General features: G+C 40.4%; 1 protein-coding gene across 1 annotated transcript in view; it reads right to left on the reverse strand.

Annotated features, from left to right (window-relative positions):
- The window catches only part of col27a1a (collagen, type XXVII, alpha 1a), a 64,288-nt gene that overhangs the window by 7,576 nt on the left and 28,864 nt on the right, over nucleotides 1-27,848 (reverse strand). Inside the window, exons 8-32 of the mRNA XM_063478253.1 lie at nucleotides 27,555-27,599; nucleotides 25,438-25,491; nucleotides 24,921-24,965; nucleotides 23,799-23,852; nucleotides 23,016-23,060; nucleotides 19,889-19,942; nucleotides 17,681-17,725; nucleotides 14,930-14,983; nucleotides 14,671-14,715; nucleotides 13,736-13,789; nucleotides 13,306-13,359; nucleotides 11,602-11,655; nucleotides 11,463-11,516; nucleotides 10,909-10,962; nucleotides 10,707-10,751; nucleotides 8,861-8,914; nucleotides 8,694-8,738; nucleotides 8,556-8,609; nucleotides 8,410-8,463; nucleotides 6,373-6,426; nucleotides 5,674-5,727; nucleotides 1,583-1,636; nucleotides 1,334-1,378; nucleotides 831-875; nucleotides 558-611 (exon numbers count right to left, since the gene is read on the reverse strand). Coding sequence (XP_063334323.1) covers nucleotides 558-611; nucleotides 831-875; nucleotides 1,334-1,378; nucleotides 1,583-1,636; nucleotides 5,674-5,727; nucleotides 6,373-6,426; nucleotides 8,410-8,463; nucleotides 8,556-8,609; nucleotides 8,694-8,738; nucleotides 8,861-8,914; nucleotides 10,707-10,751; nucleotides 10,909-10,962; nucleotides 11,463-11,516; nucleotides 11,602-11,655; nucleotides 13,306-13,359; nucleotides 13,736-13,789; nucleotides 14,671-14,715; nucleotides 14,930-14,983; nucleotides 17,681-17,725; nucleotides 19,889-19,942; nucleotides 23,016-23,060; nucleotides 23,799-23,852; nucleotides 24,921-24,965; nucleotides 25,438-25,491; nucleotides 27,555-27,599 — 1,269 coding nt within the window. The remainder of the gene's footprint in view (nucleotides 1-557; nucleotides 612-830; nucleotides 876-1,333; nucleotides 1,379-1,582; nucleotides 1,637-5,673; nucleotides 5,728-6,372; nucleotides 6,427-8,409; nucleotides 8,464-8,555; nucleotides 8,610-8,693; nucleotides 8,739-8,860; nucleotides 8,915-10,706; nucleotides 10,752-10,908; nucleotides 10,963-11,462; nucleotides 11,517-11,601; nucleotides 11,656-13,305; nucleotides 13,360-13,735; nucleotides 13,790-14,670; nucleotides 14,716-14,929; nucleotides 14,984-17,680; nucleotides 17,726-19,888; nucleotides 19,943-23,015; nucleotides 23,061-23,798; nucleotides 23,853-24,920; nucleotides 24,966-25,437; nucleotides 25,492-27,554; nucleotides 27,600-27,848) is intronic.

The raw sequence follows: 27,848 nt of genomic DNA on the forward strand, positions 1-27,848 counted from the left end.
CATTTCTAAACCTCTATTTGTGCTCTGCCTGTCCCGCTGTTCAAAAAAACAAAGCCACAAGAAGGAGAGAAAATCTTTTAAAGTAAAGACTGGATTTATTATAGCAATAGCAATCACGTCTACTTCCCTGCAAGTTCAGCAGTTTAGCGCTTCTATAAATACGGAGTTTCTTTTTCAAAGATCAATCTTGTTTTTTGTCACTACAGAACAGATGTGCAAAGAGTGAGACAATTCTCTGGTTGCGCCAGAGGAAACATTTAATACAGGCGAATATATTTTTAATAGGCACTCAAATATGTCTCATAAACTACCTCCTGGCTTATGGGAGCTAACAGGGCTGGGCAGAGTGAACTACTCTGTTGCTCGGTGCCAAAAGGAATCTATTAAAACTCGCAGAAAGAGGGAGAGGAAGTTTGATGAGCTGCAATGAAAATACGGCAAAAGACTGAAAAGGAAGGAAAGAGACTGTGGATGGTCGGAGATATCAAAACAGGAAAGGTATAAAGATGATGAAGGAATACAAGAGACATATTTGAGAAGATGGAAGAGGTTCATACTGGCTCGCCCGCTATTCCCTTGTCCCCTGGAGATCCAGAAGGCCCCTGGATACCCTGAAAATTGACAAATCACATTTAAAAATCTGTTAGAAAGCTACACATTTTAAAAGCAACACCGCATGGCACTGCATTTCAGGTGTGATGTCAGATACAGTATATTTAGAAAATGACATCAGCAACTATAAAATAGAGAGATTGGAGATTCATGACTTCATCTAATCTTCCTCAGTTGTATTTGTTCATTATTCCCATGTATGATTATAATGAACTTACAGAAAATCCTTTAGGTCCGGTTTCTCCTGGTTCTCCTTGCTTTCCCTGGAAAGACATAAAAAAAGAATTAAAACAAAATGGTTCTACAGTGCATATTTATAAACTTATGATGTAATAACACATACAATATGTTATTTACCTGTCTATCCATACAAACAAGTGTATCTTTGTGAAACCTATTACACTGATTCCTATGATGTTGCATTTACAACCGTCACTATAAATAAAGATCACTACAAGGTACTGCAACAGCTGCTCAGATACTCTATATCCCAAATGAAAGGAAGTCTCAAAGTCTCAAAACAAAAAAACAAACAAATAAAATGAACAATAAGTTGTCATATATGTAAATCTAGGCCACAGACTGTGGGTCTCCACAGTGTTGGTATCATGTATGTCCTCTAAATTTTGCTGACGTCTCACTCCTCGGGAGGAACATAAGCACCAAAAAAGTATACGAGAGGAAGAAGTGGAAAATCAGAAAGGTACCGCAGGAGCTTTACCTGCGGTCCAGGGAAACCTAATTTTCCTGGAGGACCATCAGGACCCTGCGGAAAGGAAGAAGGATGAGCGCTAGCAACTGTCCAGACACATCAGTTTATTTCATATTTCCAGGTTTCAGAATGGAAAAAAGAAGACGTGTAGCTATTTTTTGTGCTGATTGTTGCTTATTTAGCGATTTTGTTCTCTTATATGCTTTTTTCTGAATTGTGTCTGCGTGATTTGATAAAAGTATATCCCAGCGTCCTTACCTTCTTGCCCTCTAATCCAATCTCTCCAGCTGGACCGTCAGGCCCTTTCGCTCCCTGAAACACAAGACAGCTGTCACTTCACCAACAGAGGTCACTGTAATACTGCCAGACAGCCACAACATACTGTAAACAAACATCTCTGTACAGTTTGACACCAACACTGCCCACATGCTAGAGGCCGCATGAGGGTTACAGTGGCCTGCATTTATCAGGGAAATATCAAAAATAAATATATCTGTGTGCTTATAGTTAATGTATGCACATGTGCACAGAGGCTTCATGTAAAACTAGCTACTTTGCTGTATATTCTCACTGATGGCACTGAGGGTCACTCATCTATAAGACGCATTATTTCAATTACAAGTCAGGGCATACACATATGCATACAGCTCACACTTAAACACACATTTTTAGAACAGCTGTCTCTTTACTTTACTTGTATCCACCTGTCAAAGATAATCATTGTAAATCTACTAAAAGGCCTGCTAGTCCTGTGAGTAGTGAAAATAAATAGGAACCAGGCAGTATACCAGCACAGTCCATCTGCTCTGCACCTGCATCCAGACCATCTCTGCTGTCAGCGCTGTGGAAGATACTGGCTCACTAACATCGAGAAGATGCTCACTGACTGTGACTGTGTGACACCACACGGGTCAATCTGATCTGATCGGATCTCGGTGGCTATAAAGAGTGAGCGTTTAACTGCCCCTTTCTCAGGATAATTGAAATATTTTAGAGTGGAAATCAAAAAGCCTATAACATGACAGCCCCACAAAGGAGGCCTTGTTGTGAGAGTGATTGATGACTGGGCACAGTGGGAGTTTGGCCCATGCAGAACAACGCTAGCTGAAGTGCTATAAGCCTATTATACATGGAGCTGGATGAGCACCGCTCATTAACATTCCTGTCTGGGGTACCTGCTACCCACTGGTTACGTTTACATAGACTAATTAGCTGACACGTACGGAAAATATTTTATTCTATCTAGGCAAAGAAAACATATTTATGCCTAAAACCTGATTAACCACATCAAAAGAGTCAGCATCTATATGAACTGGCCGTCTTGGATGGTGCCAAGAGGGAGGGATGATGAGATGACTCTTCAGTATGGAAAACATTAGCAGAGGATTTCTAGTGATTAGAAGTCATGAGGAGTTATTAGACACAAAAAGTGATTGGGTGACTCCTTGTGGTTGACAGTTTTACTGGAGAAGGTTTTCTTCTTTTTTTAAACTAGAAAATAAAAACAGACACAGAAAACGACAGCAGTGGCACTAACGCCCTATAGGCTGATGTTGGCGTGCAGTTTTATCTTCTTCTTATTGTGTTTCCACAATATATCCATGTCAGAAAAGAGTCTCAGCAGAGCCAGATGTCACAGTTCACAAGGCCTCGTGCTTCAATCCAAGTAGGGAAAATCTAAAACACATATGCTGTTCAAATCGTAGTTGTATGCAGTCTCATTTCACACTAAGATGCTTTATTCAAGCGTGACAAAGTCTTTGATACAGAGCTGTTACAAAACAGCCTTACTTCATTTTCTTCTGTCCAACGGGAACATTAAATTGCTTGTGTCAGCTCGGACTTTATCGTGCCAATCAGTTTGTGTTTACTTGCTTTATTAAACGTGGTGAATGCTGATTACACTAAAAGCTTTTTATTCTAAAAACTGTTGCTGGGACTGAGCTTGTGTGCATTTAGACAGCGGGGGTGAGACATGAGCGTCTGCGGTCGCACACATAAGATCACAGCTGCTAACAGAGGCTGTGAGAGAGTAACTCCTGGCTTGCTACGCTCAGGTTTCTAGTCTTGGAAGACCCAGTGTACTAAGTCATGTAGCAGCAGGCAGATTTATTGGCAGTGGAAGCTGCTGACATTAGTAATAACTGAAAACACAACTTGAGATATTAGAGCGTGGCCAGGCCCATCTCCCATAGATTCTTCAGATGTAGAAGCTCAACGCTTTTTTTTACGCCACTTTCCAGCTGGCTCATTGGACCCAAAGCAGTAAAAAGTTCCCTAACTAAAAACAGGCTAAAACTGAGGTACGTTCACAACTGTGAAGTAAAACTCACCGTAAACATAATTATAGAAATTGTCCTCATTATCTTACTCAGAATTCATTATTATTGCACCTGAAAGCAGATGTTTAATTGGGACTTCAAGAATTTATTTGCTTCATGGTGTTCCAGATGTCAGATTTTATGACCAACATCAATTATTGAGGATTGAAATTTCTCTTGATGGTATTTATCCAGTTACTATTTCAGGTCTAAGTCCCTGTTTGCCTGGTTATCATCTTTCAAGAAAGCACTCTGGGGTTTTATGTGTTTTTTATTGTTCCCGCAACGCTGAAATTGAACAAATCTCAGTGTTGTTACTGGCATTATCTGTGTCTGCTAATTATCTGAAGTCTATTTGCATAGAGTTTGTTGCCACAACACTGGGGAAGTGTTAAACAGGTCGTAACAGAGAAAAAAAAACACAGGTGCTCTAACTTCCTCTAGAGTACTAAGCAGTGTAAAATAATGTAACTCGCTGCTCCTATCACTTTATAAGTATTAACTTTACAAGTGCCATTTATAATGCTAATGTATATGCACGAGGTTTCAAAAAATAAAAAATAAATCAAAAATCTAATAATGACATGGTTTTTTGTTAAATGGAGAAAAAGGGGGAACAAGGGGGAAAGAATAGGAGGGCAACAAGCAGGTTTTTAAGGAGACAAAGAAACAGTAAATTTAAGTAATCGGTAAGTAATTTTAGGTAGTGCAGGAGTAGTTTTAAGTAAATTCTGGAATTTCATAGAAAAGGAAATTATTCATGGAAAGTAATTTCATGCACTGCATAAGTCATTTCTTGGTAATTTTGTGGAAAAACAAACAATATTTCCCTACCTTACATTGTAAGCACACTATAGTTTTTGGGGCACAGACTGTACTATGAAGTGGTTTAACTTCCATGTAGTTTACAGGAAAGGAGCGTCTCCTTTCCTGTAAACTGCCTGGAAGCTTGAAGGTTTTGCTTACACAGTAATTGCGAAAGAACAAAAATTAAGTTAGACATTGCTCCATCATTTTATGGTTACAATAGAATTGAATTATAGAATAAGACAACATCCATCATACACATCAACATAATGAATATTAAATAAAGCGATGTAAAAAGGCAAGATTAATCCACTCCATAATGTGGCCTGCACCATGATAAGTAGAGCGTGTTTATGATGTAAGATGATGAAATATTGTTTCTTTTTCTGCAAACTTGGCATGAAATTGTGCACTACTAATAATTACTTATGCAGTACTTAAATATTGTTACTTATTCTAGTGTTTCTAGTATAATTTCAAATAAAATTCATTGAAATTCTATTTAATTACAGGGGAATTACTCCCTTAGTCACGGGTCATATTATAAAGCCTCAGCAGTGGCATTTGTGAGTGATGTGTCAGTTTGCTATTAAAGCAGAATAATTCAATCCAATCTTAGTTAATCATTAACATAAACCCTGCTTCCCCAGTTTACTATATTTATCTGCAAGCAGCTTCCAGATGAGCAACAAAAGCCAGATCCCATTTTCCAACCACAACAGAAGTGATGTTGTTGGACTAACAATGACTCGTTCCCATAACCACCCGTTATTGTTCCATTTCTATGGAATGAAGAAAAGAGCATTTGGTTTACATCACCAGAGCTCTTCTAGTGCTCATAATGAGTTCGCTCCCCCCCCCCCCCCCCCCCACCCCCACCCCCAAAAAAGGCTGAAACATTAATTCTTCAACTTTGAAACTGGATATGTGTGCAGAAGCACCCGCGTCCTTTAAAACATCTATAACATCAGCTCAGATCCCGCCACACATCACTTCACCTTATTCACCAAACAGCTCTGAAAGCAGTAGCACAGATCTCCTATAAACACACAACAGAGCATATGCAAAACAGAAAATGGTGTATATACACACTCTTCTGCCAAGTCTATGATCTGTTCTCAAGGCTGGGATCTGTGACACAGTGACTGCAGAACGCCAGTCAACACCTAAGCTGCAAAGAAAAAACCCCCCAACTAAACTCACGTGAACCTTTCGACTTACCCGCAAGCCTTTAGGCCCTCTGGTACCAGTTGGCCCAGTCGCTCCAGGAGGGCCCTGATAAACAAAGGAAAATGGGGGATAAAGAGAAAACAAGGGGGAGGGACAGAGATAAAACAAAGGTTTACACTGACAGACCACAGAGCCCCCTGGCTGTTGACCTTGCAGGGCAGCCTGACCTCGGGAACACACTATAGGGTTTGTTGTTAGATCTGTCACTCACACCAATTAAAGGGTCTGCTCTGGAATCCTGTCCTGCTGCACCCCAAATCCCCCATATTTATATTTGTTTTGGTGGCTCAGTGGCCCCTGCCTTCAACCAATGATTGGCCCGCTCTGTCAAAGCCAACCACGGCAAAGAACGGGGGGCAGGGGAAGCTTCTAATTGGTTATAGGTGTTGGGCTTTTGACTGACAGGAGGGTAATGCACATTCGGCGGGAGGCTGCCAGGTTTTATAATGCTCAGAGAAACCTACAGAATGTGGGTTACTAAAATTACTTAAAATATAATCTACGAATGAATGAAATTAAAATACTTAAAAAAAAGAAAAAGTTAATTGATTTATATTTCAAATGTCTATGAAACAGACACTTACTATTGTTAGTAACCACTCACTGTCATCACTATGATTAGAGAGGATCATATACAACTATGAATGAGTCAAAAGAAAGTGCAAAATATGCAAAAGGATGGTGACTTACTGGTCTTCCTTGTGGTCCAGTAGGTCCGGCCTCACCCGGTCCCCCCGGGTGACCCTGGTGTGCAAACATAGATAAACATAAACTCGGTACATCAATTACAACTGATACACATCAGGAAAAAACACAAAAACAACACAAAATGATGATATTCTGACACTTTCACCTATTACAAAGCAAGTTTATTTAAGCAGAAAGGTGTTGACATAAAGGCCAAACTCATTCTCCAAATTGCACTGAGATGTGTTTGAGGCAATAAATTGTCTGTCTTTCACACCCTCATTGGTAGTTTAAACATACATCTGGAGAAATGCTCTGTCCGCTGGAAAATACGTTTTATGTAATGATGAAAGAGAAAGCGGGACAGAAAGAAAATAGACAGCATGAGGTGATGATTTTATGTAGGAAAACATACTACTTTTGGCTGCTTTTCTCTATTCTTTTTACATTTTTTTTTATAGTAGCTCGTTTTTGGCCAGGCCATTTGTAAAAGCTAACTATATAATGGGGAGTACTTCAGTCAGAACTACTCAAGACAGCTGAGTGCAATAAAAATCTATCCAATACACAAACTTATAGCACAGTAGGCGGTTCTGATGTCATGCAGGAATAAAACAAAGAAGCCTACAGTATGAGCACTCTGTTAGTGACTATAGATGTCTGCTGGTCAGCTCCCCTCACATTGTATGATGCAGACTTTTCCAGAGGGTCTGTTTCTGTTTTGTAGCTGGCCAACACAGAACTTCCTTGTGAGTGAGTATGTGTGTGTGTGGTGAAGTCCTCTGAGAAATCTAACTGGCTGTCAGCCAGCAGGAAAACTTTCTCTGCTTGAGCAAGAATGATGACTAAATTCTTATCCACTCCGGCAAGTCGTGTACATAAGACAAGTCCGTAAAAGACCCTACACGATAAAGAGTCGACGAACTCTGTTTGAAAGAGCAGGTTAAGCTGAGTTATCCTTTATTGATCTTCCTCTCAACGCTCAACGCATCCTCAGTATTCAGAGCAGCGTGCAGCCACTGTGTGGAGCTCTAAGCCGGCACCTCAGTCAAATCCCTTTGGAAGAGTTTATCTTGTGATATTTTCGATGGCATTTTGAACTTAGGACCTGAGGCGACAGTACTAACCACTGAGCAGAGATGTCAGACTAATTTTAGTTCCTGGGCCACATACAGACCAATGTGATCTCAAGCGTGCCAGGCCAGTGAAACCATTGCATAACAAACTATAAAAAAACAAAACATCTCTAAATGTTACCCTTTCTTTTAATATAATGGACTACAATCACTGAAAATGAATAAACCGGCCATTTCCCCAGTGACTGTCTCACTCCACTGTCATTATAAAGAAAGGCTACTGTAATAACGTTTAAACTCTGCAAAATCCTACATTGGTTCAGACTGGATTCCTTTGGCGGGCCTGTTCTGGCCTGCGGTCTGTATGTTTGACACCCCTGGGGTAAAGGAAAGTGCACGACACTGAGGGAATTACTCAGAGGTCCTGCAGACGGTAGAGAAATTACCAAGCGATGTCCGAAAAAAACAATATCCTCTTTCTATTTTTGTGTTTTCTTTTGAAAAGTTTCCAGCAGGACTGTCAGCACTTTTCTGACCATTAATACCATCACAGAGGTAAAATATCACAACGGATTCACTGGAATTATTTCCACCTTTGTTTGAATGAATATTACAAGCTTTTTTCCCCGTTTAAAGCCCTCTTGTCAATTGCCAAACCACTGCTTAGAATACAGGGTTTAAAGCTGCCTGAGCTGTGACGACTGAGCTGTGCTTTGAGGAAAAAAAAAAATCAACATATTCTGTCATATTCTTGTGGTACATGTGTGCTTAATCCCTCACAGCACTATATTCCCATGGGAATAACAGACACAGTTTAATCTAAAATGACCATTTCTTAGGATTTTTAACAAAGACAAGATACCTTCTTTGGAAATGTAATCTTATGGTCACGTTTTAGCAGACTCGAACGTCATTCTTTCTCAGTGTGAAAGCCCTCCACACTCTAGCTGTCATTCTGTCTTACCGTTGGTCCCTTTTCTCCAGGTGGTCCAGGAAGGCCCATCTCCCCTCGATCTCCCTAAAATTGCACAAGTCCAGTGTTTTCTCTTCAATGTGATCTTGTAAAGACTATTGAAATAAATTAATGGGAAAAAAAACGCAAATTATTACCTTCTCTCCTGCCAGTCCCGCCTCTCCCACAGGTCCAATGAAGCCCACCAAGCCCTGAAACATGTTGAATGGATGAATTAATAGATGTTTGAATTAATGAATTGGCAAAAAGCAGCCAAGCCGCCAAGGGTTTCTTACTCTCTCTCCCATGGGTCCAACTTTTCCAGTGATGCCGGGCTCTCCCTGCAGAGAGAAATATGCAATTACTTAAAAGATTAGAATAATGAATTTAATGTTCTTCAATGTATTTGGCCAAAAAAGCAATTAAAAAAAATCATAAATAAAAGTGTTTGTTTTTTTTTCACCTTAACTCCCTCTGTACCGAGTATCCCAGGGAATCCTTGCCTGCCCATTCTACCCTGAAAGATTTTAGCACAGGATGATGAATAATGAGGGATGCACTTGCCAGTGAATGCATCATTAACGTTAATCACAGATTCTCAGCAAGGATAAAGGATCTTTTTCCTGTGAGATGACAGCTTGAGGAGAGAAGCAGGAAACAGTCGGTTCACCGTGCACATACATATGCAGTGCGGTTTACAGGTATTGCTGACAGTACATTTTGGCGAGCTGTAAAAAGAGTGAGAGAATGACTAATGCTCCTCTTGCACAGACAGTCACTTCTGGGGTTAAGGTGGGTGAAGGTAAGGACATTTTACTGATAGTACCACCTTCAGGTCAGGAACGCCTGAGCCATAGTTCTTGATTGAGTGACTCAACGGTACCAAAGTTTTACTCAGGTTTGCTCAGCTGCTTTTACAACGCAGTGCTGGATAAGGCTCTAAGATACAAAGGGTGAAGGCAGATTCTTGCAGTTAATTAGAGATTTCCAAGAATTCTCCTTATCATCTTTTTTAGATTAGAGGAAGATCATTCATTGTGCAGAGAGAGAGAGACAAATGAAGAGCAAATGAGAAGATGAGGGAGAGGATAAAAAAGAGAGAGGCTAATGCAGTGACACAGAGGCAGAGTGTCAGTCTGTGCTGAAGCTGAAAGACAGCTAGCTGATGAGGTGGAGGAGTAGGAGGACCTGCGGCACCTGGCCAGAGATCAATCACAACTCCCGGAGGAGTCGTACGGCGCTTCCCCTCGGAAGGAGCACAAAAAGGAGGTTAGAGTCTGATGCAGGCGAGTGGGTGGGAGGAGGGTGAGTGTGGAGGGAGTTAGGCTGAAAGAAAGTGCAGATGAGTGGAAGAAAGGATGGGATGACAATTACTTAGGTAGCATCTGAGTTTGTTTTGCTGTGAAGCGTAAGCTTGACCAAATATTTATTCTGAAAATAATTTTTTAAAAATTTCAGTCATTTCAAAAATATTTTAATAATCACAATCACAAATCTTATGTTTCTGCAGTGGCCCATTACTGTCTTCAAGCATTTTATGACACCTATAAATCGTTCCACCTATAAACATGGTGATGGCAATTATTGCCCCCTAGTGGCCATGATCAAGAATTGCATGCACCATGAGTAAAATCTCCTGAGGCTACAGGAGGCTGTGTAAGACACAGAACACAAGACTTCTGACTTGTCTAAAGCATGAAAAACCCACAAAGAGAGCATACTTTATCACCGTTCATATGATCTCTAACTGTGGCACAGCAAATGTTGTACGACGTACGATGGAGCTGGCTGAGAATTAAAAGGAGTAACACATGATTTAAAGCAAGCCACATATTGATCTTGTATAGCTCTTTCTGTCTTTGTGGTTAGGTTACTGTCTACTCTGTAGTAAAAGTGTAACCCTGGGGTGCAAACACCACGCTAATTTAAACAGTAAGTATTAATTTAGTTGATTGTCAAGCTTGGGGACAAATTTAGCCTCACATTGCAATGTTTTTCACAGTCTAAGTGATAGCTCTGTCCCTTCCCCTCCCTCTATCTTTGGTGAGGAGCTTACCACAGATAGAAATAGGATGCTTCTGCATGGGATACAATTTAGACAAACATGCTAAATTATACGATACAACTACAGAAACAGGCAATTATAGCCCTTGTTTTTCACTGATCAAACATGCGCACACTGTGTTATTCTAACTTACGATACTCTGGTGGAAAATAATGAGCCTTGTTTTTTGGCCTACATGAGACCTGACTATCCTTCTCTCGTATCCTGTATTTTCATAAGAGCAGGTGTTTAACCAATAACTCACCTCGAGTCCTGTTAGGCCCGGTGGTCCAATAGGGCCCTCGTCTCCCTGGAAACAGATGATATTGATCTTAGCATGGCTTATGTTTAGGGACATTAAGTGTTCCTTAGCAAAAAAATAAAAAAATTCCTTGTGCCATAAATCTTTGAATGTCTGTCAGGCACAGTGGGGTCATTCTTATGTGGGTGGCGTCTGAGAGTCTTACCTCCAAGCCAGGGATCCCTCGTGGGCCTGGTAAACCTCTAGCCCCTGGTTTTCCCTTGATGGGTAAAAGACAGTAAAACAATGCTAAATTGTAAAAGTAATTGTAGCATTTACATATGTGTTTTGAGCCACAGTAGCAGCACTGTTATGGGGAAAATGATACAGGTCTGTTAGTTAGATTGGATGGACAGCCATAAAAATTTGAGACAGACAACAATGGACCCCAGAGGATGAATCCTCATGACTCCGGTGTTATCGGACAGTTCCTTAAATGCTATCATCTACTGAAACGTTCTCCAGATGATGTTTAGTTTATGATCAAGTATAAGCAAAAGTAACGGTCAAAACTAAAATAAGGCAGTGGTATTACACCTACTTAAAAAAAATATATAAACATTATCATCATGTGAATATTAGGGGGCTGGAGTTATAATTTAGCTCAAGAGCCGCTGTATCTCTCCCAGTGTTGCTGTGGAGCACCAGCCAAGTTCTGTCCCTGTTTTGAATCATGAGTTAGTTTAGGGACTGCTTAGCCTAGATCATGATTTTACTAACCTTTGGTCCTTCAAGGCCGTTCTCTCCTGGTGGTCCCATGTCACCAGGAAAACCCTATCAAGATTAAAAAGGGCATCGATTGTTATTCTGTCTGTGAAATACAGACATCAAATGCAACAACAAAGGAGTAAATACAAACCTCAGGGCCCGGAGGTCCGGGGGTACCATCGGGACCTTTCTCTCCTGGTTTTCCCTGTAAAAAAGGAAGACTTGAAACAGTTGGATGTGATAAGAAATAAACAATCATGCTGAAAATGAGATGAGAGGATCAGTGACATTTGCAAATGTCTGTGCATTTGGCACAGCCAGCAGCTGAGTCCTGTACTACAAAGCAGGATTTGGGCTTATCAAGGTAACTTCAGTGTTACTACTTGTTTGTCTGTTTTATGAATGTGGTTCACTTATTAATGGGGTGCATTGGCAAGGCAAAAGACCTGACTTTTTCTGGAGCAGGTTATGTTTGAAATGAGCTCAACAGGTATAAAAGCACTGCTCACTGATCAATCAAGTCTCAGCAAGTTGTCCACGTCCTGAACCAGCAATGCTGACCATCACACTACCACCACCATGCTTGATTGTTGGTATGGTGTTATTTATGAAATGCTGTGTTAGTTTTACACCAGATGTAATGGGACTCAAAGCTTCCAAAAAATTCAAAGTTGGTCTCGTCAGTCCACAGAATATTTTCTGAAAAGTCTTGCGGCTCATCAAGGTGTTTTATGGCAAATGTGAGACGAGTCTTTGTGTGTCTTTTTGGTCGGCAGTGGTTTCCTCCTCTCTTCTACAGACGCCATTTTTGTCTAGTCGCTTTCTTATTTTCAAATCATGAACTCTGACCTTAATTGAGGCAAGTGAGGCCTGAATGAGTCGTTGATGTGTTCTTGAAGTAATTTTGGTCGGCCGGTCACTCCTGGGAAGCTTCACCACTGTTTCAAGTTGTGAATAAAGGCACTCACCGTGGTTTACTGGAACCCTTTTCCAACTGACTTTGTTTCTCAGATGTTTCTTTACATCGTGGCATGATGTGCTGATTTTTAAGATCTACTTAACTTTGTCAGACAAGTTCTGTTTAAGTGATTTCTTGATTCAGCAAGTCTGGCATAATCAGTCCTGGGTGTGGTTAGTAAAGCTGGACTTAACTTTCTGATAGACTGAAATGCTACTTTCAGCTGCTCCCTTATTCACAAGGGATCACTACAGTGGGTAGCTCCACATGTTTGATTTGGCAGATTTTTTACATCTGATGCAACCCTATAAAGGTTTGTGCCTCCTTCTGGGATCAGACTAGGGGTCTCTCACTTGTTAGGCAAATATAGAAACCACTACACTATAGAGCCACTTGACCTGACAAATAATGCTGGTGACAGTTTCCTGGCAAAGAGCAGTGACTTCCTGGACACTCTAATGGATGCTTGTAAACCTCATGGAGAGGAAATTGTTGCATCAGGCCAAGAAATAGCCCTGGATATAACACGCTATAAAAATAGTTATGTTTACTGTTGATTTAAAAAAAACACTTTAAACATTAAAGATTACATAATGTGCAGGTTTTGGACCTTTTGACACTGCTGAGCTTGCAGTTTTCAGCTTTCTGCTAAGTTAACTGGTATGTCTGTTAGCAGAACTAATAGACATATCTTGAGTTTTGTTTTCTGGCCAAACTGTTAGCACAAAGGCTATTAAGGAAATAGCTTAAGGGCCAATGAAGGCAAAAACAAACAAACAAACAAACAAACAAACAAACAAAATAAACTAAACTATTGCTTATCTAATTGCTTATCCATATTTTAAGAGTTAAATGTATTCCTGGTTTTCATGAATACATTCCCAGACAAGAACTAACCTGTGGTCCTGGTTTCCCACGGATGCCTGGTAAACCTGGGGCCCCCTGGACACCCTGTCCAATACAAACAAAAGTTAAAAACTCAGAGAGACAGTCAGACAAGATCAGAAGCTTAATTTCTTTTCTAGCAAAGCAGACATTCGACATGCATGACTGTCTGTTCAAGATTGTGCTATCTCTTGGGGCCACTCTGCTCTGTGATGGATTTGAATTTTGCTTACACACAGAGACAAATGTGGAGGGTGAACATAAGAATTTCCTTAAGCTGAACAGCAGACATCTGGAAAAGTCATTTTGCAAAGACAAAGGCTGTGTAACATGAGTGTACTGCAGGTAGCGTTCCGTACGGTGGCTGAGGAGGTCAGAAAGCAGTGAGATAGAGAGCGTGTGCATGTGTGGCGTGCACAAATGTGTTGCAAAGGTGACGTACCTTGTCTCCTTTGAATCCAATCTCCCCTTGCTCTCCAGGAATCCCAATTTCACCCTGACAGAGAGAGAGGAGGAGACGAACACGCATACATAGGTGGATGGATGAGGTATGGACAGAAAAAAAGAAAAAAAATGGAAACCATTAGGGGGGAATGAAATGTTCTACTTTTCCAAATACAAGCTTTTATTTTTTTTTTTTAAACAGACAATACTAATTAGCAGTTTGCACTTCATGAATATCCACACAGCGAGTGTTATTTACTGGATTAGCCAACTATTCCATGTGGTGTCAGTATGTATTATGAAAGGCATTGCTGCAGTTTGTCACACCACATGTTTTGCAGGCCGTTCCAGTACAAAACAAATGAGTAATAATGAGTAACTGCAGTAATTACAAATGCAAAGTGAGAAGTGTCCAATAAACCAAATTTCAAACATGAGGCCTCTGATGAAGGTCTTTCAGTCACTTTCAGATCTGACTATTTGTGCTTTACCATCATTAAGGTATTGCGCACTGTTCTGGTTTTAGTAGAGGCAGCCAGATTTTACTGCTGTCCTTAAAAGGCCTGCTTTTTGAGCCTCCTTAAATCATCAGTGCTGAGTGGTCTCTTCATGTTGTGTGTGTTTTTTTGTTTTAAATTTCAAGAACAATGTCTGTCTACTTTTCTTTCATTTTCTTCAATAGCTTGGCTGGCTGCTTTAAATTAAAATGCTTCCATAATAGATTTCACAAAAATATGCATATGGAAACCTCATCTACACCAATAGAAACAATCCTCAGAAGTTTATATAAGTTAATTTGCAGGTGACACCTAATGAAAGCATGCTGTTTAAAGTCTAAACTCTGGACAGAAATATCTATGGTAGGATGCAAAAGACTACATATCCATCACATGCTGCTTAAACACAGGTCAATAACAGGAATATTCAGATCACCTTATCACCTTTCAGTCCTGGTTCTCCTGGATTTCCAGGCACCCCCTGGAAAAAGCACCAACAAACTGGTTGAAAGGCACCCCAAAAGCCAAATTCGATCAAAAGTGCATCTTTACGGCATATAACTGGCAACTAATCCAAATTCAAAAGCTTAAAATAGGCCTTCTAAAAAATCTCGTTTTATTGCATATACAATAACTGATAAAAATAAGACAGTGAAGGCAACAGTTTCTATCTCTATATGTGTGTGAGAGATTACCTTCAGTCCATTAGGTCCTGGCGGGCCAATCTGTCCCACAGGTCCCATGTCTCCCTAATGCAAGAAGATGGGATAAACAAGAAACACATTAATACATAGTGATATCACATGCATAACGAACAAAGATGTGGCCCAGGCCCCATTCATTAATGTAAAAAACACATATACAATAAGAGCGCACTTTGGGATTGATTAAGAATAAATTCACTGTCTTGCTTCCAGCCTCGCTATCACATCACACACAACATAAAACAATGGATGATAATATATGACTGACACCGGGAAGAATGAATAGATGTTGTGGTCAGAAGCCAAGATTGTGCATCTGAAGCTTAAATCAAAGAGTAGCCTTGGCTTAGTGTTTCAAACATTAGCCCCAGTGAATAATCGACAGAGGATGTTATTAAGCATAAGCTGCAAAATTGCACCTCGGAGCAACTCACTTAATTTGGTATTGCGAGTTAAAAGGCAAACCCCCCCCCCCCCAACTTCTAATCTAATGGAATCTAATACCTGATAATTCTGATAATTAAGTCATATCCTGCTGGACTGATCTGTCTCTAAAACAACAAGATCTGCTCTATAGTTTCAGTGCTCTAGTCTCACACTTAAATGTTAATTTCAACGGCATATTTCCTGCTCACAAATTGCTAGAAATGCATGAAGAAACACATTAATCTAAATTTCAATGAATTCTTGTTTATTATCACTCTACCTGAACTCTCACTTGACACTTAGCTGCTCTCTTAAAACAGCAGATTCACTTCTGTATAGACTTTTGTTCCCCACAAATGAACTCTGAAACTGAATTTTGCACATTCGAAAGACACAGATTTGCAGTATTGGGGTATTCAAGTATTCAAACCCAATGGTCACTAAGAGCAAGGTCCTTATGTATTTTTGTGTGTGTCTCTGTGTGTTTTTGGAGGATGATGCTGCAATGAGAAATACTTGCCTCCGCTCTGTGCACACATTGAAATCCTTCTGTCTGTGTGTTTGCTACTTTAGCTTCAAACTCAGGTGTTTAGCCAGCAAATTGAGAGGTACATCTTAAGCCCCTGAACGTTTGTATACATATCAGATACTATTATGTCATCCACATAGCATCAGGCTAATGCATCTATAACCTGGATTTTGCATTTTAACAACTATAAGACCTTACAAAGGGATCGTATCATTTTTATTTCCCAACCATAACATCTCATTTGTAGCCTCAAAACTTCAGTTATGCATGATACAATGAGATGCCAAAAGGTTGCCCAGTAACCAGCTAGAAAAGGCCTGTTTTTGTTTTTATGCACATATGAAACCCTATAAAAACATGTCTTGATGCATGCTCAATCATCCAGGTAAGTAAATTGCAAAAGACTGATTCTGTTAATCTAGCGTTTTCAGTCATGAAAATTTGCATATTAATGAGCCCATTGATCATGCAGTGGGCTAGTTTCAGTTATTGCGCAAATGTACTGTTTATAAGATTGGGGAAACCTGCAGTAAGCTGAGACTGAAGAAGTCACTTGGATGAGTGACGAAACGTTTCTCCTACTGAAAACGCTACGTCCAGATGAACTGAATCAACCTTTTGGGACTTATTGAAAAAACATCCTATTGCACACCAAACAGCACAGACATGTCAAACAGAATTGTAGCATGCACTTGTACTAATAGTGAAAATGCATCATAAACAGTCAGCGTATTGCAAATAAAACACAGAGATGGTGAGATGTGATTACATGTGATGTGAGCTTCAGCTAATGGAGAAGACTGATAATGAACTCCAGTGATTCCTAGCATAATCATAGACACGGAAACATCATACTGGTGAAAAACTGCCACAGATGAGGCTTCATGACATCAAAGTAGGCCTTGTTTGTATTTCAGAATGGCAGTATTTGACACAATAAAATTTGGTTCAGTTTTTTTCAACTGTTAAATATAAGGAAAAATAAGAAAAGAGAAACAATCTATCTATTTTGAGTGTATTTCTAAGTGAGAGTCGTTGTCTAGACATTTTCTCTACTTCAGTAGTTGCCAGCCTTCACCCAAAGCTCCTCAGCTTTGGAGTCCCCAGAGAAGAGTGACTGTATATTTTTATCTTTGTAGTGGCGCTTCGTCCTGCTGCTACGTACTGTACATTATGCTGACGGATAAGACGGATAAAGAGGACACAAAGCTCAGACTAGGGCTGTAATCAGAGTCCTTCAATTACAGGCCTACTACCACCACCGGTGGCCTAGAATAGGTCGGGAGGAGTGGCAGCAATGGGTGAAGACGGGACGCAACAAGAGAAACCAGGGAGACATTATAATCATACACAATTATGCGGCTGTCGGGCTGGGCAAGCATGGAGGGCAAGGTGATGGGTGGGCGGGGGGCAGCTCTGTTCTAAAAATAGTTATTAAAAGGGTGCTTCAAGAGGAGGACAAGATGCACTGTTAAGGTCTGTGTGATTGATAAACTGCAGACGAGTGCCTTGCTCTTCATGTGAGAAAATAGCAGACATAAACTGCACAATTCAGGCTTTGCACTCACTGTGAAAAAAGCCCTGGCATCTAAGAGCCATCCACATTCACCTAATATCTATATTAAATATATGAATTAGATTCCCACCAAACTGGCAGGCGACATAAATGCAAGCTAATAAAGTTTTCTCCTTTTTTCCAGTTTTGCAGGTATATTCAGTTTCATTTAAACATTTGCAGCTGTGAATGCTTGAGATTGTGCACAGAAAACACACAAACTACAACTCACAATAAGTCCAGGAACTCCGTTTGGACCGGGGGCTCCCATGTTACCCTAGTTGGAGAGGGGGAGAGAGAGAGAGTTAGTGAGATGAAGAGAGAGGGAAAAGGAGCAAGTTTCATGGGTTATTGGCCCTTTTTTTAAACAAACATGCTCAGAAGAGTGGCTCAGTGTTCTTCGCAGCTTATGAGAGGGGGCTGTGTGCATGAATATGTGTGTGCATATCTGTGTGTGTGTGAGGGGTCTCAGGTAGAAGTAAAAGGGATGTGAGACCATCGTCCCACTGTGGCTTTTTCAAATATGCAGGTTCTACCTCAAAAAAAGAAAGAAAAGAAAGAAAGACAAGTGGACAGAGACTGTATCCTAATTAAGGCCATTAACAGGTTTTACTTTAACCCAGTGAAATATCCAGGAGTTAGTACAGTATACCCATTCAGTGTTAAAGAAAATCTATCTCACTCATTTTTGACTTTTCTTCATAGACAGCATAAAGGTTTAGTGAAAGAAACTACTTTCTTTCACTAAACTTTGGAAACGTGAAGCCAATGCAAAAGAGACCTGCTTTCTTTTTAATGCCCAGCAGGGGGCGACTCCACTGGTTGCAAAAAGTCTTCCAGTTGTGTAGAAGTCTATGGGAAAAGAAACCTTGGCTCCCTTGTTCTGTGACCTCAGTAAACATTTTCCTGATGACTTAATGGTGGTTATATTGAAAACACAAAGTTTAATTTGTAACTTATGGAGAATTATAAAGTATGCGCACTGGATAACCTCATTTGCTAATGACAAGTTTCCTATTGCTCATGATGCCTAGTTTTAAAGCACCAACATCTCAACAGCAAAACTGGTGGCATCAAAAGGCGACAACATTAAGCAGTAGGTGATGTCATTGTTTAAATGGTATTTTCTTTTATTTACCACCATCATGAAGTTGACTGTTTTAGCCATGGCCATGGTCATTTTTCTTCAAAGGATTACTTATTCGGTGACTTATGATGCCATCACCAACACCATCATCACAGCAAATCTGATGACTTCCCAATAGGCCTCATAGGAGGTTGATGGTAATCTCATGGTACATCCAACTACAAGACATTTCTCTACTGCAGTTACCCATAAACAAATAACAAACTATACATATCTACTAAGCTTGATGATAGCTTTTCCTCTGAATGTGAAATTACAGATAGCTCAATGTCCCCCAGAAGCACAGCCTTGTTGAGTCTGACTTTTCCGGTAAGCATCTAAGATTAAATAAGTATATTCTGCTTTTTTCCCAAACATTTTAAGCTTCATCAAGATTTGAAGACAATCTGCTTGCTTTGCAGGAGTAACATGCATTAAACATGTCATCACAAGTAAAGACAACAAAGAGCGGAGAAGGAAAAAGTAAAGTATATATAAATATATTTTCATATATTCCATAAGCTTGCCATACTGATTATTTCATAATAACATTTGATAAATCTAATGTGTAATCCACTTCGGAAGATGGGTCTTTTTCTCAGGAAGAGAATAAACGGCAGGCCCAAGAAAGGATTTATTAGCAGTTCTGCTGCCTGCCCTAAAAGCCTGACTCATTGGAAAAGTCAGAGATGGATCAGTGAAGTGTTTTCTAAAACATAAACCTTAACTTCACTTTTATTATGCATATTTCAGTGTACATCAAGTGTAACTTTTTATGTTTTTGTTTTAGAGTTTTCACTGACGGGCTTATGAAGTCCCAAATTTGTAGGAATATCAAAAATAGTGGAAATGCTACGGTCCGATTATTTGATGTCTTCCATATGGACGGAATTAAGCCACAGACTGGGTTTTGCTGGTCCGTCATTAATGAATGGGTAGAGTCATCAAAATGGCATCCTATTACATCATTTACTATTCTTGGATATCGCCTTCTCATGGCTGTGATGCTATATGTGTGTTAGGACCCAGTTTACAGCGGCGAATAGGAAAAGCTACATTTGAGATTGGTCCCCACTTAATACAGCTTTTTTCTTTTTTCTTTTGGAAAATATGTGCCAAGGAAAATGATCTACAGCAGCTGGAGGCATGACACGAAATGAAATGCAATAGCGATGCTTGTCGAGAACAACTTCAAACAAAACCCAAACACGGAGGCAAACTGCTGGACCAACTGAGGATTTAGCCACAAGCACTGTGAAAATGTTACAGTAAACATCAGGGGTGTGTGTGTGGGTAAGTAAGCGTGTGACATACTGGCTCTCCATCTGGCCCAGGTGGTCCTCTCTCCCCAAAGTCCCCAGGAAACCCCTGAAAACAGAGAGAGGAACTTTAATGTTGGCGACATACAGCAACTCAAACATAGATATTCAGAAATGTATGTCCTGTTGCTTTTAGTTCAGCTCAGAGACAACAGATTTTTGGGCAACTTGGGGGAAACGCGCAGATGTGAACACAGCATTCAAATTGATTTGGTGAGCAGCTCCTTATAGACACATCCAGCATTTATGGAGGGACACAACTATTCATTATAGGAGTGGTTCTGGCCATGTGATGCCCACTGTAATCTGGCCCCCAAAATCCACTAATTCACTAACTGAAGGAGCCTGTCATATGATGCTGAGCAGGAAGTTTTCTGTTGCTTCTTTATTGGCCAAATGACACATTGAGAGAAGCAATGAGGGAGAACCAAAGCAGCACATTTAAGGAAGCAAAAACAAACCAATAAGCTGAAAGATGGTATAAAGCTCTTCAGAGATAATGATCACTGGAGATGGATGATCGTTCTCTGGAGCGTCATCTCTACAAGTCTTGTGATCTACTGCTGAAATAAGCATATTTAGTTACAGTCACTTTAGTGCACACAAGGCAATTGTATTTGCATTGATTGTGCAAATACTGATGCAATTAAAAAAAGAAGTGCATTGTAGTTGGGGGAAATATGCCAATGTGAATGGCCTTAACCATGGAGTCAAGTGTACAGAGCACACTTTCACAAATACTGCTGACTGTTGCACAGCCAAGAGTGCTGCTACTGTAATAGTGCAGCAATTATAACAATTTCACAGAGTCAAATATAGCATTAAATATAAAGTAATTTGAAATATACACAAAATAAGAGTATAATGGCTCCATTAAAAGCATTAAATCTATCAGCTGTAGGCTGTGTGTAGCCAACTGTTCTACTGTTCTACTGTAAGCCAAGTAATTACTCTGTCCATTTAGCAGTAACAGGGAAGCTAATCAGAGCTTTGCTAACAGTTGGTGGTTTAGCACAGAGAAACCACATCTGCATAAAGCAGTAGAGCCAAGGCATTTTAAACCAAACCATTCAGAAAGACTCATAATGGCTAGGTTCTGCTATTCTGGCCTCAATGCATTGTTTCAAAATGCCAATTACTGTTACCTCCAGAAAATGTCAGTTATTTCTGCAAGAGTGGAGATGATTTAGATATACTGCATTTAAATCTCTGTCTATACTTAGAAGCAAATTGTGCTGACTAAACGCAACTCCTTTGCAGGTTGTTTCTTGAAAACAAAATGCCATTTCAACCTCACTTTTAGACAATAATAAATCCCTTTGACTGATGCTTTCTAAATGTTTCTCCTGAAACTTTGCATCAGGTCAATGAGGCGATCTTAACAGCACTAACTGCTGTAATTGCACATTGTTTCTGTAGCAGGTGGAGTACCATGCTACCTAAAAACAACGAAGAAGAAGAAAGTAGGGTCATTGTGCTACAGAAGCCTGCTTTATAGCAAGATAAAATTGTGAACGCTGGGGGAACACACATCTACGAAGGATGACAGTGACCCAAAAGATGAATCATGTAGCTGTCGCCGCTGCCGTACGAGCTGAGGACAAATGTGGGAAACGTGGATTTGCCAAGTACTTAAAAAGCCTTTGAGGAGAGTCATGTGAGCCTTTAGTGTATTTCTGCTTTCACATTATGTCAGACCACCCTTTTCATCAGCCTCAACCTTAAAAGGGATCAAACAGCAGCAGCACTTAGTGCAAGATACTGAACTGATATAAAAGAACTGCAACAGATGAACCTGATAAAGACAACAACCACCAACAGACAAACACAGCCAAACAGAAAAAAAAGGTTATGTAGAAATGTTGGCAATGCACTTTGGAAACTTTTTAAGCTTTCCATGGTTTTAGATATATTCGCTCTTGACTCGTTGGTAGATGGCAGACTGTGCGTCTGTGTGTGTGTGTGCTTCCTCGACAGTGTACAAGTGCTCTGGTGATGGCCATTAAAATGTCTGGCTCGTGTTCTTGTGGTTCTTCTGTTCCATCAGGGAGGAGAGGGATGATCTCTGAGGGATCATCTCATTAAGCGTCCATGCTTTCCATTTTCCATGCAAAAGCACTGAAACCAGATGACAGTGATTACGATAGGTGTGTGTCTTTCAGTTGCTTTTGCAGGCCAGAAATGTGCTTAATTTCTAAATTTACTTCAGTACATTTAATGCTGTCTTTTAAGGACGTTATGCATAAGAAATGTCATGGATATTGGTACTAAACAGACCAAAATAATGATATTTTTATATCCCTGTGCCATTTTCATGGCTGTAAAACTTATCTTATAATGCAGGCCTCTTTAAGTGAGGAGAACACCCACGCATACACACTCCGAAAAAAATCTAACGCAATCAAATCAAATGCAAAAGGCCCCACAAACTTCTGAAGTGCTAAATTTGTATCTGCAGCTGCTTCTTAAACAATTGCCTAATAACAGAATAAGCATCTACTTCTAAAAGCCTCACAATAGTGGACACTCGCTTGCGTGTGTATAGACGTTTTGGCCAATAAATGCCTTATTTACTGAAAAGCCAATAAGCAACAGCTGCAGAATGATCTCAGCAGTGTGTGTCGGGGGTTACACACTCTTTCTAAAACACTCTGTCAAACTGACTTTGAACACTATATCTGACACACACAACAGAATCAGCGGCTTCCTTCCAAATGGCTTGGCTCCATGCTGGGGGGGACCGAAAGCCCATTACTCCAACAAAAGCCTTTTTCTTGTTACATCCAAGACCCCGACATGCGGCTGGTGGGACTCCACTCTATTCAGGCTGCAGTTAACCCTTCCAACAGCCATGGAAATACTTAGCTGATTGAAAGAATGACGTAAATGCAGACCTTATAAATTTTCATATGTGTATGTGTTGGATTCTTTGCAGAAAAAGTTTCGATCTGACCCAAATACAGGAAATTTTTCTATTTTTTCAAACTTGTCTCTGAGCTTTAAGGTTCTAAAAGCTATAATCAGCATCCATAACAAAGCAAACATTCAAAATGAGCACATCCAGTACAATTTATCACATTTTTGAAAGATTATCTGCAAAGTATGTTGAGACAAAACTTTACCGGCCTACCCATCTTGCCCCTCTTCCCTGGTTCGCCGGGTATACCCTGAAAATCCAAACAAGATAGAGAGAGCAGAAGTAGAAAAGAAAGCAGAACAGAAAGGGTGAAAAGAAGACAGAAACAAAGAAGAAAGACAGAGTCAGACATTATGTAAAAAGCCATATCAAAATCAAAACATAGCACTTTTGGGTAGAACTGATTCAAGCCCAAAACACACTATTAAAAAGCCATAGCTGTAAGCCTGTCTCCTCTCCTGCTTCAGCAGATGTGAACAGCAGCTGACTGCAGCCTAGCCTATATTTTCCAACCTGTTATGAGAGATCTAGGCTTCAATTGTGCACATATGTCTATTAAATGAGAAAAAGAGTCTGCTGGAAGAAGAGAGCTATGCATAGTCTCTGCTTTATGTGTATCTTTCTGGCTACAGATGGTACAAGTCCTGATTACAGGCTATCCTGTGCTGATGCAACCTTCTGGACCGTGTCATAAGTAGGCAAATGGCTGTACAGAAGTAAGAGGCCTTAGTGAGTTCAGGCAGTTCAAAGGCCTTAAAAGAGGGGCTTTTATTATGAGTCATCAACACTCCCACACAGCTTTATACAGCAGCATCTCGGACAGCTGGGGACTGCTTCTCGTGTTATAACAACAAGACAGCTGAATGTACAAAAGGCAGAAGAAGAAATGCTGTCCTTTCGCAGGCCCATTAGCTGCATTCGGCTGGTCCGTGTACATTTTCTGAGTTACCGATTGCTTGAGAGAAATATACATTTGAAAAGGACTCACTCTTTCGCCATCAGGACCAGGCAGGCCAAAAAGGCCTGGGATTCCAATGAAACCCTGAAGGAGAGAAGAGGAGACAGGAGGAATATGGATGAGTATTTGCATAGTATAAAAGCAGTAGGAAAAAAACCCTAATGGCTCTGGGGCTGGTTTTCAGTGGATGATGGTCCACCACGGACTGGGTTGGCTTGCATGAAGAACCAAGCCATGAGGCAAGTGTATATGCCCATGGACTGCATGGTGCTGGCTTCCACGATGTAGTCCAAGGGCACATACCCTCACGCCAGGGATCTCTGAAGATAGCCAGGACATCACACTGGGCTGTCAGTATGGTGGAGACACACACAGACGACAACAAGCAGAAACACCACAGTTGAACGCTGGAGGAACAGTTCAGGTGCTAGTTAGAAGCAAGGTGTCAGATGAGTTTACACAATACGTAGTAGTCAGCAAAGGAAAGAGAGCAGAAAACAGAGAAAGGTAGTGCAGTGAGCAAAAGGGGGACTAGAATGCCTCCTTAAGACAGCAGGGCCTCAAACTGAGCTTAAACAGGAAATTCCAGCCAGTGGGGGCAGGGGAAGGCTTCGGAGCAGCCAAGGGAAACTGATAAAGAACCTTTATTGAAATGCAACATAAAAATCAGTTTGTGTCACCCGCGTCTGTTTTTTTGTTTGTGTGCCTAAAGGATGTTGGTTTGCATGAGGAGGCTTATCAACAGCTAGTCTTTGAATAAGAGTCTGTATACAGTAACACAATGTTTGTATTACAAGGCTCCTAAGTTTAGCACGCTATTAACAGTGGTACACACACTAGTTGAGTGTGTGTTTATTTATGTGTGCGGTGTTGGATGCTGGTGCAACTGCTACCATGCATGCTTTCATACATACTAGCATTTGGCTGGTGTTGCATTCAAGTAAGTGCTCATCCAACAACAGCTTTCTAGCACAAAATGCTAATGCTTGTGAGCAGGCCCTTAATTTAGCAACTTCTTTGTGCCTTTTTTTTTTATAAATGTCATGAGACGAGTAAGCATATTCAGTGATCCTGTCAAAACATCAATACTGGTCATTTAGACAGATCTAAGCTTGAGCAGCACATTTGTAGAGCAGAAAGTTGATTCCTTACCCGAACGCCTTTAGGCCCCATTGGTCCTATAGGCCCAGGTAAACCCTGAAAATCAAAAAGAGGAATTTAATTTAGCAGCCCTGCACTTGAAGCTGTGCCTGAAGTACTTCATTTGGGTTATACCAAAGTCTACAGCTTTAACTTTAGAATGGAATATTTTAAAAAGCAATGCAACAGAGATGCATCCTAATATTATAATTGGTAAGGTTTATTATAAAAATAACAGGAACCTCCCCAATGGGGAAAGGTGACAGGACACAATAATAAATACTCCTGTACAATAATACACTACCATACATTTGTGTATAGCAGCTATGACTTAAATACTGAAGTGGATCTCTATGTTAATTTCTGAGGCATTTATTTTTCATTTTCCAACTCTTCTGTTTAGTATTTACCCAAATATGTTTTTTTCCTCCAGGCCATCTGCTTAGCATAACCTAATTCCTCTTGGCTCTCTGCCCTTACTATGGCCCTGACTACAACTGTACCAGTCACAGGAGAGGATTTACTGCACCTGCCTGCCAGGATAACCTTTGGCACCTGGGCTCCCGACTGGACCTTGCTCACCCTGCGGGGAAGAGAGAAAGAGAGAGACAAATGAGAAGGTGGAGGAGAGGGAGAGAGCGGTAGGGTGGGCAATCAAAATTGCAGCAACACAAACACACACAAGCAGGCCATTCATAGTAGTGAACGGTTTCAGTGAGGTAGACAAAGCAGATGGGATGAAATGCAGTGATTGATAAGTATAATAACTGTATGTCTCCAATATGTTCTTTTTATTAATTAAATTGAATGTCATTTATTCATTTATATATACATATAGCGTCAAATCACAACAGAAATCACTTCAAGATGTTTTATGTTCTACGATAAAGACCCTAAAACAGGAAGAAACCTTATATATATATATATATATATATATGTATATATATATATATATATATATGGCTGCGTTTTTTTTTTTAAATTGTTTTGATTTAAAAGATCATATTTTATTATTATGTTAAAATGGCAAGGAAATAAACACTCTAGAAAAGTATATGTACCTCAAATTGGTACTTAAGTAGAGTAGTTGTGTAAATGAACTTGGTGACATTCCACCCCATTGAACTGTTCCCACTGATTACCATGAAAAGCTTCTTTTTTTTTTTCTTTCACTCCTCACTTTTTCAGATGTGTTCCAGACCATAGACCCTAATTAGCAGTTTGGTTTGCATGCATGTACTGTATATGTCACTGTCAGAAGGCATAAGACATGTGCACAGAAGCAGGTTGTGTTCAAAATTTGCAGAGGACAAACGTTTGTGTCTTACTTTCCTTGCCATTCCCTCTCTCGGATAAATGCAGTGTATGATGCTACCAGTTAAAACACGCCATGAATTTGGCTTTGTGACATTTGGGCCTTTAACTGACCAGCTGTAGGTTTAGGCTCTGAATACAGCCTGTGGTGCATTACAGTAACAAAGTGTCATCAAGACCCTGTGTTACTGCACACAACAGCAAATAGCTGTGTATGTTACTAACTTGGTCGCTGGCACTATGGTGATTTACACTGTGATCATCATCAAAAGGAACCAGCTATGTGGGAAACAGGGGGGCGTTTGAGGATGAATCGAGTGGGAGGGCATATTAGTAAAAAGTACCTTCTCTACAATGACTAGAGCAGGAACTCCCCAAACTGATGACGTCATCCTGAGCACGGCTGTGACAGTGAGGAGAAATTTCCACTCTTCTTTTCATGACTAAGATCTTTCTTTAATGCAAACAGTAGTATGACCTTGCCCAATTGAAAATAACTTTGGACGCAAGGCTGGATGCTCCATGCTTAAAAATAGTGTTGGGCTGGACTAAACAGCCAGAGTCATGTCTTCCGTCACTTAGCAGTGAATAAAAGACTCCATTGAATGGATTCCCACACATTAAGGAAAGTCAAACAGATAAATGACCTGGGAAATATGACAAAGAATAAAGGCCTGCTAGAAAATAGCATAGCATGTCATAGTGTGACATGCTGTAAGACAGTGTGATGATTGAACGACAAGCCCGGAGCACAAGAGACACACACAAAGGGAAACTTTCTCCAGGACTAGCAGCCACTGAGTGTGTCACTGTTGGCCTACTTGGCTTGTTCCTGTTTCTTTTCTCTCTATTTTTTCCTCTCTTTGGCATCACGTTCTGATATCCTGGAGTGCATCGCTTTAACACAGTGCTTTGGCCAGATGTCTGTCCTCACCAGTGCTTTATAACAGGCTAATCTAATCTGGCTGCCCAGCTGGCATCCTCGGTGCGCGCACACATACACACAGAGCGAAAGGTTGAACACCTGGAGTGAATGACGACTGAGTTTTGATTTTGAAGAATGAAGTGAGAGCAAGGGTTTAGACTTGAGTGAGGTGGACGTGAATGGAGACATACGTGGACACTAATGAAGGCATGGCATTGCAGATAATGTGATGTACATGAGGTAGAGAGAAGTGCCTAAAAGAAAAGAGTTCATCTGGGGAGATTTAAGGTTAAAGAAGCAAAATATATAATGAGAATATACAAGATATAGAAATGAACATGGGTTTTTCTGTAAGTGTGAGGGTGGCTGTTGCAGAAGTAAAAGAGAACACCTGTGAAAATACTTACAGGCTCTCCAGGGAGTCCGGGTTGGCCAGGGAAACCTTTCTGTCCCTAAAGAAACCAAAATATCACATGATAAGTGAGTATAAAATAATAACAGAAAAAAAAAAGAAAGAGATGGGAAAGTCTGAAATGATTCACAGTTGAGGAAAAAGCCTGACAAACACAGGAGCATGTGTGGGAATGACAGGTGGAGTGAAATGGTAACGCAAACAGCACCAACAGACAAATTTGGTGCCATATGCATGGTATCAATCTGCCCTTCTGTTAATGGATCAGACTTTCCACTGGCTGTGTTCG

The sequence above is a fragment of the Pelmatolapia mariae genome, linkage group LG7 (assembly GCF_036321145.2).
Source record: "Pelmatolapia mariae isolate MD_Pm_ZW linkage group LG7, Pm_UMD_F_2, whole genome shotgun sequence".
Taxonomy (NCBI): Eukaryota; Metazoa; Chordata; class Actinopteri; order Cichliformes; family Cichlidae; genus Pelmatolapia; species Pelmatolapia mariae.